We start from the raw sequence: 13,248 nt of genomic DNA, 5'->3' as shown, positions 1-13,248 counted from the left end.
AGTAGGTATATTACTTATATTAAATTATTCCAGTCAACCATTATTTACTTTTAACATTAAGTAGGTATATTACTTATATTAAATTATTCAAGTCAACCATTTCATAATTAAGTAGGGGAACTACTTAGTTTTGATTTCTTCAATTCCATAAGTAAGTGAGACTATTTCAGTCTTCAAATTTATAATCAGTTTAGTAAATTCATCTCATGTAGTTTATTTCGTTGAATATCGTCACTTATTCTAACCTTCCAATCCTCTTGGCATCAACAGAGGTCGTTGTAATGGAAAAATCATGGATAAACATGCCTCGAAATACAAGTCAATATATGAGAGGATTGAATACCTTCTTGGACTTCGCATTCACTAATAGTGGTGTCAGGGGAAAGATAGTTTGTCCATGTCATAAATGTAATTTTAAGAAATGGCAAGGTCGTGAAGAAGTATACGAGCACTTAATTATTTAACCTTTTCCAAAAGGGTATACAATGTGGCTTTTACACAGGGAGAGAAGAGTAAATGACGAAGCTCCTCAAGTAATGGATGAAACTCCTCAAGTAATGGCCAAAGAAGATGGTGGAAGAGTTGAAATTAATGATAATGTGTGTGAAATGATTAATGATGTATTTTCAAATCATTGATCTAACAACAACATGGCGGATGATGACGAGATGGGTGCAAAGTCAAGCCATACTAGAATTCATGATGGTTCAATTTTTTTTAATTAATGCAAGATGGACAACAAGGCTTATACGAAGGATGTGATAAATATTCGAAACTTTCTTTCTTGGTTAAGCTGTATCACATCAAATGTCTATGCAGAATAAGTGACAAAGCTATGTCCATGATACTGGAGTTGCTAGCAGATGCATTTGAACATGCTAAAATTCCAAATTCATTCTATGAGGCCAAAATAATGATTAACAAGCTTGGTCTTCATTACACCAAAATTGATGCTTGCCCGAATGATTGTATATTGTATGTTGGAGAAGACAAAGATAAAGATTCTTGTAAGAAATGTAAGACATCAAGACGAAAGCCAAAAAAGAGAAATACAATTGGTGACGATGTTGTTGTTAATAAGCGAAGAAGATTACTGCAAAAGTGTTAAAGTATTTTCCTTTGAAACCTCGATTACAGAGGATTTTTTTGTCATCTAAAATAGCTGAGCATATGAGATGACATGCATAAGAAAGTACGGATGAGAGCATGCTAAGACATCCAAGATGTTCTAAAGCATGGAAGAAATTTGACTTGATGCACCCTCAATTTGCCTTAGACCCTCGAAATGTGAGACTTGGTTTAGCTACTGATGGGTTCAATCCATATGGGAACTTGAGCACCAACCACAATATTTGGCCAGTTGTTCTCATACCATACAACCTTCCTCCTTGGATGTATATGAAACAAAGTTCATTCATTTTGTCCATGAACATCCCTGGAAAGCGAGCACTGGGCAATGATATTGATGTTTACTTACAACCATTAATAGAAGAGTTGAAGGAGTTGTGGAACACTGACATCAAAACTTTTGATTCATATGGGAATGAAGTATTTGATATGCATGCAGCCATATTGTGGACTATTAATGACTTTCTAGGACTTGGAACCTTATTTGGGTGGAACACACATACAGGATTGGCATGTTCAAGATGTAATTTTGACACTACTCCTAAGAAGCTTGTCAAAGGTGGGAAATTTTGTTTTATAAGTCATCGTCGGCGGTTAGGTGTAAGACATAAGTTTAGATTGACTCATAAAAGGTTTGATGGAACTGTTGAAAATAGAAGCCAACCAGTGGCAATCTTAGGACATGATATCCTACAACAACTTGGGAATTTTCGCGTTGAATTTGGGAAAGAACCTATTGTTGAAGAAAGGTCAAAAAGACAATGCACACTTGATCATCCTAAGGTAAAGACTCTACAATGGCGAAAGAAAAGAATATTTTTTGACCTTCCTTATTGGGTAGATAACTTATTGCACCACAATCTGGATGTTATGCACATTGAAAAAAATGTTTGTGACGATATATTGTTTACATTGTTGAATGATAGTACAAATAATAAATGCAAAGACAATCCAAAGGCAAGAAAGGACTTACAACTTTGGGGTATTAGACCAGATCTGTGGCTTGACGAGAATGGTAGATATCTTCCTGCTATATATACATTGTCAAATGTAAATAAGGATATATTTCTAAAAAGTTTGAAGAATATAATTGTACCTGGTGGTTACTCAAGTAACATTAGTAGATGCGTTGATGTCAAACAACGTAAGATTGGAGGACTAAAAAGTCATGACTCACATGTGTTGATGGATCAACTTCTCCCTTTGGCAATAAGAAAGACAATCCTTAAAGAAGTGTCCTCTATTTTGATTGATTTATGCTAAATTTTTTAAAAATTATGTATTAAAGTTTTGAAGATAGATGAACTTGTCCAATTACAAGATAGAGTTGTCCTCACATTATGTCACATGGAGATGTTATTCCCTCTTTCTTTTTTCACTGTGCTGGTTCATTTGATTGTGCATTTAGTAGAAGATGCCAAGCATGAAGGACTTGTCCAATATCGGTGGATGTATCCTATTGAGAGGTACTTGGGAAAATTGAAGTCTTATGTGCATAATAAGGCACAAGTTGAAGGCTCAATAGCTGAAGGGTACTTTGCAGAAGAGTGCTTAACTTTTTGTTCTAGATACTTAGATGGAATTGAGATTGTGTTCAATAGATTGCGTCATGCTAGTGATGAACCAAACATTGGCTCTTGTACTATAAGTACTTTATTCCCACCGATCGGAAAAGCAGTTGGAGGTTTCACTTATTTCACTTTATTTGAAAAGGAAAAGTTACAGGCACATCATCATATCCTAACAAACAGTGCCATAGTTGACCCATTTCTTCAGTAATTATATTCACTTGATCAATTGTATTAATTAGTATTTTATTAGAAAGTAACTATGTATAATTTGGACACTTTGTGTAGGGAATTTAGAGACATTATACGGAGACAATTGAGAAATCGGAGTCGACAATCATCTTTTATAGACAAGATAGTTCATAGGGAATTTGCAGATTGGTCTTCACGTCGTGTACGTATATTGGGTCCAGTGATGATTGATTTCATTCTATGTTATAATTGATAATTGACTTCGACATGTTTTTTTTTTCCTTTTAGACAAGGAATGACTCAAATAGCCTTCACTCAACTGATTTCAAATTCTTAGCCATGGGTCAAATTGATATTGCAAAGCGATATAGTGCCTACAATGTTAATGGATTCAAGTTTAGGATCTTGGAGCATGACTTATGGCTTTCACATGAAATTTGTCAACATCATCTTCAACCATGTTGTACAAGTCTCTAGGCTTTATATGTACAGGGATGCACCAATTTTTATCAAACTCATCATCTACATAATATACCATTTGTGCTTCTGATGCTTGAATGTATGGTTCATCATCATCATTATCACTAGTATAAATCAAGCGTCCAAAACATACACTTGTAAATCCCAACTAATTAGTCACAATCCCCCCTAGAAGTGGTTGTATTATCCCACATACAATTGATCAACACAACGAAAAAAGACCATGGTAGTTTATTTCAATTATGTCCACTAATCGACCATAATAAGGCACACCTCCAAATTGCATTTGATTATCACTAGTACTTGTATAACTCCTTGTCCCAAATGTATGTGGAGGTGTGCCTTATTATGGTCGATTAGTGGACATAATTGAAATAAACTACCATGGTCGTTTCTCCGTTGTGTTGTTCAAATGTATGTGGGCTAATACAACAACTTCTAGGGGGATTGTGACTAATGAGTTGGGATTTACAAGTGTATGTTTTGGACGCTTGATTCATACCGGTGATAATGATGATGATGAACCATATATTCAGGCAGTAGAAGCACAAATGTTATATTATGTAGATGATGAGTTTGATAAAAATTGGTGCATCCCTGTACATATAAAGCCTAGAGACTTATACAACATGGGTGAAGATGATGTTGACAACTTTCATGAATCTGAACCGTTTCAACAACAAAACTTAGAAACATTATTTCCAGATGATGAAATAAATATACCATTAACAAGGTTTTAATTTTAATTGGTAGTTATTATAGTATTTTGTTTATTTTCTTCTTTATTATATCTTATATAGGTGGTTTAATTTTTATATGTGTAATTGTTTGTACACCACTTGAAGATGAAGAGAATGACAAGTAAGAAGAAGGAGACAAAACATCGTACAGAACAAAGTGCCTCTCATACATGGGGTCATATAGTTAATCATCCACCGGTAACTCAAAGTGCTGCTCCTCAAGTTCAATCCTCTCCCTCTCTAACTGCCCCTCATAGAAGTAAGTTCCCTTTTTTAAATGTCTAATACTTGTTTTATTCATGTTGTTATCATTTTTTTGACATTCATTTATTTGTCGGAACATACAAACTAAAGCTACCTTTGACAAGCCAAAGCACATGCACTCCTACTCCTATTTAGTCCCCATATGCATTTGTTTTTCATTCGGCATGTACTCCTACACCTATTGTAAGTTAATGTAAGTGTTCTATTTCCTTCAATAATTAACTTATTGTTCCCTTTTCATCACTATGTATGTTTCCTCATCTTTTGTTTGTTTATGTTCTTCCAAAACTGTTGGAAGGTATCATCAGTTCAAGTTAAGGCTAGTTTTTGAAATTGGTCATAGTACATGAGATTATAATAGAAGAGAAACTTTAGAAAAGGATGCTTTGGACAATTTTAGTTACAACAAACCCATCCCTATAATGCTTACTACATTAGACTACTAAATGTCATAAACTGGAAACTCTATTCTAGGATGACATGCTTCCATTGAAACACTAATTTCCTTATCAATTACTTATTCAACAAATATTGCCATACCATTGTTAACACTCCAGCACGTGTACCGAATCATATCAAGTAATAACAATTGGTAAGACCAATTATTGTTTCCTTAGAGACTCACGGCCTAGACATTCATGTGGCTTCTTGATTAATTACGATTTGTAACCCAAATCATAGTGTTTATAATGCAGAAAATAAATATGAATGCAAGTGTTGATCAATTGACTTGAAGAACGCAAAGGTGATTGATATAAAATATGGAATGATTATGTTGTTGGGGTTTCCGACTTATCCTATCCACTCTCATGTATTTATGAATTCATATTCTTCATTAATGTTAATGCCACTTTCTAATTTACCTTAAACCCGATGCCTCGGTGAAGAAAGCCTACTCTTAATTACTAGTTCACAATGTCTTGTATCCATAACAATTAATTATGCATTACATTCGCACAAAAGCTTAAAGGCAACCAACCTTCCTATCCCTATGTCTAGGTAATATTGGTTTTGGGAGAATTTTCCCAGTTCTAGATTTTCCCATATGTGTCCATATTGACAAAATCAATAATCATGCAATTGAATGAGTTAAACAAAGCATGCATAGAGCGTAGAGGAAGAACCCTAACAAGTAATGAAGTAAAGCATTTATAATATAAATCAATTCAATACATGAGAGTTTCAAAGGATTACATCGTTTCCCCAACAACAATGGAGGTTTAGTTCACCATGACATGGTGAAACTAGATGAAAATATGGAAAAGAATGAAAGATAAAACCCAAAAAGTTGAAGATTGGAGCTTTCGAATCCAAAATCCGTCTCCAAGGGGTGAAAAGAGTGTTTTTGCGCCTCCTTCTGTCCAAAGATATGCACCCTAAGTCGTCCAAAACTTTAAATAGAGTGCAGAAAAAGTCCAAGCCCACGAGACTGGCGCTCAGCACCCCACTTATGGCGCTTAGCGGTAGCTGCGACACTCAAATGACACTCAGCGGTGGCACCCGAGCGTGAAACAGTGCTTTCAAAACCAAATTGGCGCTCAGCGGTTGTGCCCAAGCGTGAAACAGTGGTTGCACTTCCAGATTGACGCTCAGCGCCCCCAAATGACGCGCAGCGCTATCTGCGATTCTTCTATGTGCCACTTTTCCAGCCTTTCATGACTCCAGCTCCTTGCTACTTCAACTTCTTCATCCAATTCATCTTAATTCCTGTTAAAACAAGGAAAAACAAGCATAAAATCAATAATACCACCTTCAACTCTCTTATTGTCACAACTTAACAAAAAACATGATTTCAAGCTATTTTTTAAGTCATAAAGGGTGTTTTTAATATCAAAATTAAGTATAAAAATGATGGCTTTTCAACCGTTATCACAACCTCAAACTTAGAACTTTGCTTGTCCTCAAGCAAACAAGATGTACTCAATCTTCCACTAATTTGTACAATGGTTCAACACATTAAAAAAAATTTTCTTCCAAGACAAGTAATTACTCAAATCAGCTCATCAAACAGAATTCAGTCAAGATGTACGCATGCCTTTATTATAATCACTCATCATGATGTTCACATAATCACATAATATCCAACAGATGCTATTCTCATGAATAATCAATTAACTAAGCATAGATGTAATCATGTATTCATGGACCTATTCCTCACCAGAAAAAGTGTTTCACTCATAGCCCATGTGTATATAGAGGTCACTCCTTTGCTCTACTTATCCCAATGTCACATAAAACAAAATTGCCATTCATTTCATACAATTAATCATATTCAAAGACAAGTATCATTACAAGGACATTCCATGGCTTGCAAAGTGACTAAACTAAGAAGAAAAATTGGTTTTCCAAGATCAATAAATCCTTGAGTTAAGAGAGTCATTCATAAATTTATCATTCAAGTACAATCTCTCTTTCAACAACCCAATCTCACTCATTCCCAACTTTCCCTTTTTTTGCATTGAGCTTTTCTTTCTTTGCTTTTTATTTTCTTTTCATACTTGCTCAACACTTTATCAATCCCAAACTTCAACCTTTATCAATACCACATCATGATTCTCAACTTAACTCAAAGTATATTTTAAATTCTTTACCTTGAGTTGAGTTGAGAAAATTTGTGAGGTATTGATAAAGGTTCAAGTTTGGGGTTGCTAGAAAAATAAGCAGTGAGCACAAAGAAAAAGAAAAAGAGAAAGCAAAAGAAAAGAAAGATAAAAAGAAAAAGATCTTCTTTAAAAGAGCACCTATATCTAATTGTTAAATTCATAAATATCTCTCTAATAAACAAATTTTTAATCCCCGAAAAATGATGTCAAAAACTTGTTAAGACCTTGGCAAGTGTACCGAATCGCATCAAGTAATAATAAATGGTAAGACCAAGTATCGTTTCCCAAGAGCCTCACGAAACTAAATAGTTATGTGATTACTCAACTAATTAAGACTATAAAAAACAAATTTTGGGGGTTTTGAATGTAAATGCAATAAAAAAAACATGAATGCAATTTGATCAATTGAGGCTAAACACAAGAATGAATGGATGAAGTTGATGATATTGTTGTTGGGTTTAGATTTCACCTAATTCACTCTCATGCATATATGAATTCATCTTCTTCATTAATGTTAATGCCACTTTCTAATTTACCTTAAACTCAATGTCTCGATGAAGAAAGCTTACTCCTTATCACTAGTTTACAATGTCTTGTCTCCCTAGTAATTAATCATGCATTACATTCGCACAGAAGCTTAAAGGCAATCGATCCTCCTATTCCTATGTCTAGCTAATATTGCTTCCGGGAGAATTTCCCCAGTTCCAGATTTTCCTGTATGTGTCCATATCGACAAAATCAATGATCATGCAATTGAATGAGTTGAACAAAGCATGCAAAGAGCAAAGAGCAAAAACCCTAACAATTAATGAAGTAAAGCATATATAATCAAGAATCAATTCAATACATGAGACTTTAAGAGGTTACATCTTTCCCAACAACAAATAAGGTTTAGCTCTCCATTATCATGGAGAAACTAGATGAACAACGAAATGAAAGAATGAAAGAGATAGAAAAACCCTAGAAAGAGAAGAGGAGAGCCATCACCATCTCCAAATCTACCTCCAAGGGGTGAACAGTGTGTTTCTGTGCTCAAGCCATCAAAAGATACAATCCCTAGGACGTGCAAGTCCTTAAATAGAACATAAAACTAATAGAAAACAGATCCAAGCTGATAAAACTAATAGAAAACAGGTTCAAGCCCACGTTGTCGGGGCTTACTAGCACTTTTGGCGCTCAGTGGTAAGTGCGGCACTAGCACTCAGCGGAATTTAGCGCTCAACGCAACTTTTTCTTCACTCTGGTTGACTTTTCTGCACTCTGGTTAACTTGTTGACTTTTCTACATTCTGGTTGACTTTTCTACACTCTAGTTGACCTTTCTGCATTCTGGTTGACTTTTCTACATTCCAACCATTCCGTACTTTAACTTTTCTTTCAAATCATTCCAATAGTCTACAAAATCAAGGGAATCTAACACAACCATTAAATTCACCTTCAACTCTCTTATTCACAAAACTAAAGCAAAAACATGAGTTCAAGCAAGCTTCTAAGTCAAAAAAGGTGTTTTTAATATCAAAATTAAGTATAAAAATAACGATTTTTCAACGTTATCAGCGGGGTAGGGCATTGATGATCCTAACGGCTTCCAGATCTTATGGGGTCATTCGACCCACAGCCCAGGTCTTTATTTTCCGAGGGTTCCTTGTCCAATAAAAATGGAACAGAGGGAGACCCGCCTCGTTGCGAAATTCAGACCGACCGGCCTCGTTTATTATCACCTTAAAATATCGATTCTTTAAATTTTTAAACAACTCCCTGTACAGCTTGAGTAGGGTTCTGCTAGGAACAGAGGAAAGAGACACCCATCCTCGTTTTGCCAATGGCCGGACGTTGAAATAATGAAGGAAATCTAGAACAGACGGAGTAATTCCCATTGTGGCAGAGATGGTTACGAAGGCTTGAATGGTCGCCCAACCATTGGGGTGAAGTTGAGTAGGGGCGATGTTCAACTCACGGAGAACGACCGCTTGGAAACCTATGAACGGTATTCGGAGGAACAGTTGGTTAAACATGTAGGTGTACACAAACAAAAAGTCTTCTTCGTTGTTCCCCTTTCCATGAAAAACACGTTCGTTCCGATTACAGACTCCCAAGCAGATCAACTAGGCATCCTCCAAGTCGCACACTATATGTGACTGGTCGGCCCACCATTGAAGCTCATCCTGAGTGCTATAGTCAGACCGAAAGAGACCTACGTTGTGGGAAGCCATTCGTACCCTTTGATGCGTGGCCAGCCCTCAGGTGACTCGGCGACTTCACTTCCTGATCTATGTGAATGTCACCCTTCAATAGAAAAAGAGAAATTCCATTTATGACTCGTTTCCCCCACCCCCACCCTGGTAGGATGATGTCTCTAATTTAGAATTTGCTCCCCTCTCGGAGTTCTTGAGAGAAGATGGCACCTAACTGGAAGATTGAGCGGTACCAACTGTCGCACCCCCACCGCCCGCGCCCGTCAGCTCCTCAAACGACGAAATACTAGTGGTCGACATTATTAAGTTACCTGGGAAAATTAATGCACCAAACGGTTGAAAAGGAAGAAGGAAGAATAAAGAGTGAAAATGACGGTCCATCGCGTCCCTATTTGTACAGAAAATTTTTGAAACCGTCGCATCTCCATAGCCGTTGAGACCAACAACAATCAACGGCCCAGATCGAGTGACGCTCCCCCTACTCGAGAAAGTGTTCGCGTCCTGTCGTGACACATGTTCTCCCGCCCAAACAATATTTTCAACCCCCAAGTTGATTCGGACAGCGACTTAAACCCATCGTCACCTCCGTTGACTAGGGCTTGGGGGGCCTGATGTACCGTATGACTGGATGGTCTCCATTGCTCACGATATGACTGTCCGGTCATTAAAGCTATATGACCGGTATGGGCCTACCAGATCAGAATTGGGTCGAGATTAAAACATTGTTAATCCTAGGCCCACGCCAGAAAACTATAAATGTAAGTGAAAGGTAACAGGTAGGTGGATGCATTTACTGTGCATTAATTACTGCCACTGTTATATTGGATAATCAGACGGTTCAATTACTGACTTTGGCATCAGAGTATCTTTAACAGGTACACACCGACCGGGATAGCGAACCAGGAACGTAAAGAGCAAGATCGGACGACGAGGAAGGACAAATTGTGAAGGAGTTTGGTGACTCAGCCCCATAACCGAAACAGTTAGAGTAATTCATCTATGATTATTGCATTCTTTGTTTAACTTATTCATAACATGGTGTATGAATTGCATGAGTGTCGAGAGGTTCCTTAAAATTTAGGTTCTTGTTGAATTACTCCCAAGAGTAATACTTCTCAGGGATGGGGCTATGAGTCTTGGTCGTCTTAAGCTATTGATCTTTATAATTAATTATTAGGAATGCTAGGAATTGTATGAACTGGTAATTAAGGACGGGCTTAAATCGCCAAGGGATCGGGTTTAAGTGATTTAGTGAGTGACATTAACATTAATGCATGAAGAAGAATTCTTATATACATGAGAGTGAACTTGGTGAAATCTAACCCCAACAACATACTCCTCTCATATTAAAAGCAACATTCATTCATCATTGTGTTATTCTGCTATTGACTAAACTGCATTCATATTAAATTTTCTGTCTCTGCATCTAAAATCAATGATCTTGTTTTCTTTAAGTCTTAATTAATCGAGTTATCACACGACTGTCTAGTGTCGAGAGTCTCTTGGGACATTGTTTAACCCTCGGCAAGTGTAACCGAATCGTATCAAGTGATAAAACTGGTAAGACCAAGTATTGTTCTCCCAAAGGACTCACGACCTAGACAGTTATGTGATTTATTGATTATCTAAGACTTGTGACCAAATTCTTTTAGGTTTAAATGCAAAATATTGAAAAGTAAATATGAATGCATGTATTGATCAATGGGTAAAAAGAAATAAAACACGTGGTTTGAAATATATGAATGAATAAGTTGTTTGGGTTTATCAATTTTATCCTATCCACTCTCATGTATTCAAGAATTCATATTTCTTCATTAATGTTAATGCCACTTTCTAAATTACCTTAAACTCGATGTCTCGGCAAAGAAAGCCTAATCATAATCACTAGTTTACAATGTCTTGTCTCCCTAACAATTACTCATGCATTATAAATCATAGAAGCTTAAAGGTAACCAACCATCATACTCCTATGTCTAGGTTTATACTGCTATTGGGAGAGATTCCCCAGATCTAGATTTCCCCGTTTGTGTCCATATCGACAAAATCAATAATCATGACATCAAATGAGTTAAACAATGCATGCTTAGAGCAAAGAGGAAAAACCCTAACAATTAATGAAACAAAGCATTTCTTATAGATCTTAAAGAACAAATTCAATACATTAGAGTTTCAAAGGATTACATTGATTCCCCAATAACAATAAAGGTTTAGTTCACCATATTCATGGTTAAACTATATGAAATACAATGAAAGAGTGGAAGATAAAACCCTAGAAAGGTGAGAAAGGAGTTGTAGCATTCAAAATCCTCCTTCAAAGGGTGAAAGAATGTGTTTCTGCTTCGTTCCAGCCAAAGATGACTAACCTAGGTTAACTAAAACCTTATATAATACTATAAACATTACAGAAAAATAAGCCCAAGCCCATAAGAATGTCGCTCAGCGGTAAGTGCGTGACTTCTATTTTGTTCCTCAACTGTCGTTTTTCCCCTCAACAATGACTACGGGTCTTCAAAGTGCCGCTCAGCGGTAAATGACGTTGAGTGACGGTACTTGCGGCTTCTTCCTTTTATGCACTTTTTCTTCCTTTTCTAAATCCAACTCCTAGCTCCTTCACTTCTTTCACTCAATTCATCTTAAAACCTACAAAAAACAAGGAAATCAAGCATAAAACCTGTCCAACTCTCTTATTTCCCAAACTTCAACAAAAACATGATTCCAAGCTAGTTTCTAAGTCATAAAGGTTGTCTTTAAGGTCAAATTTAAGTATAAAAATAACAGTTTTTCAACTGTTATCAAACACGATACTTGGTCTTACCATTTTATATTACTTGTAAGATTCGGTACACTTGTCGATCCAACAACAATAATCTAATAAATAATACGTGTTACAAATAATGCTTTATAAAGAACATCTAAACGTATAAACAGACAACATTTTACAACCATGCATCGTATAAAAGGAAGTGTTTCCCTCTAAAACTTAAAATATGTTTTACTTAAACAATGACTCAAGCAAGCATCTTATAAAATGAATCGTCTAACAAAAGCCCGCTAAACGCTGCATATCCTAAATAGCTTATGCAAAAGCATCTCGTGTTTTAGACCATCTAATAATCATATGTTTAATGCTTTGTCAAACGATGCATTTATTAATGAGTTGACAAATAATTAAATGTTTTGACCACACAATACAATCTAACGCTTATCAACGTTCAAAATATTTAATGCATGCACCATAAAGTGTTTTGATACTTGTATACCTTGTTCTTAATATTTTGTGTAGATCACAAAAGTACAAAGACTTTATCAAAATCATGCACATAAAGAAAAAGATGTTGAGAGATATGCAGAACATTCTGCGAATGTTTCCCTTGAAGACTTTTGCTTTGACACATCATACAAGCTATGTTTTCATAAAAACTATGACAAAGCATTGTACATCTGCAAAGTAGATTTTGACTTCTCACTTAAAAGGCTACCGACTCTACATGAAGTCAACCTCTCTATCTAACAGACACTTCTCAAGAAAATCTATAAATAGACGACAGTTTGAAGCGAAGACAAAAATGATAATATAGAGAACTTTTGAACGCTCACACAAGCTTGATGTTACTCTGTTCGCATACCGTCTAAAGAAAAATTTTCCAAGAGAAGAACCTTAGAAAAATCTCATATTTCCTTGTATTGTTTTATCCTCTTTTTGAGAGTAATCCATTTGTATTTGCTCATAACACTTATTGTGTTATATATTTTGAAGAGAATTAAAATACATCATGTTTAGCTTAGTTAAGGTAAATGATATGGAATAACATGCCTAAATAGAAATAAGCCTAAGAAATAAACAAGAATAATGAAGAAATGGAATTAAAAGACTAAAAATGTAAGAGAGAAAGGAGAGGAAACTTATGAATTGGAAGGCATGCCACGTGAAAAGATAAATGCCAAGGAGGATCGCTATTGTTCTTCACAAGATAAGACCCTAAAATTAGACTAAAAGACAGAAATTTATTTCAAAGAAGTAATACAATTGAATGCAAAACATTCTTTGTATTCAAATTTGAAGGTATTCAAGGTGCCTA

The 13,248-nt window shown here is 35.8% G+C and overlaps 1 protein-coding gene and 1 pseudogene across 1 annotated transcript; both read left to right on the top strand.

Moving 5' to 3' along the window:
• Window positions 1-281: 281 nt before the first annotated feature.
• On the top strand, window positions 282-2,290 carry LOC148195384 (uncharacterized; annotated as a pseudogene).
• Window positions 2,291-2,313: 23 nt separating this feature from the next.
• Window positions 2,314-3,365, top strand: LOC148195383 (uncharacterized). Its single transcript, XM_088095184.1, is given in 3 exon segments — window positions 2,314-2,903; window positions 2,994-3,090; window positions 3,177-3,365. Coding segments are annotated over 3 exon segments (876 nt in total).
• The last annotated feature ends 9,883 nt before the right edge of the window (window positions 3,366-13,248 follow it).

This window comes from Vigna umbellata, chromosome 7 (genome assembly GCF_029865625.1).
Source record: "Vigna umbellata cultivar VRB3 chromosome 7, Vumbellata_1.0, whole genome shotgun sequence".
Classification (NCBI taxonomy): domain Eukaryota; kingdom Viridiplantae; phylum Streptophyta; class Magnoliopsida; order Fabales; family Fabaceae; genus Vigna; species Vigna umbellata.
Note: the sequence above shows the minus strand (reverse complement) of the source record. Positions and strands in the feature narration are given on the sequence as shown.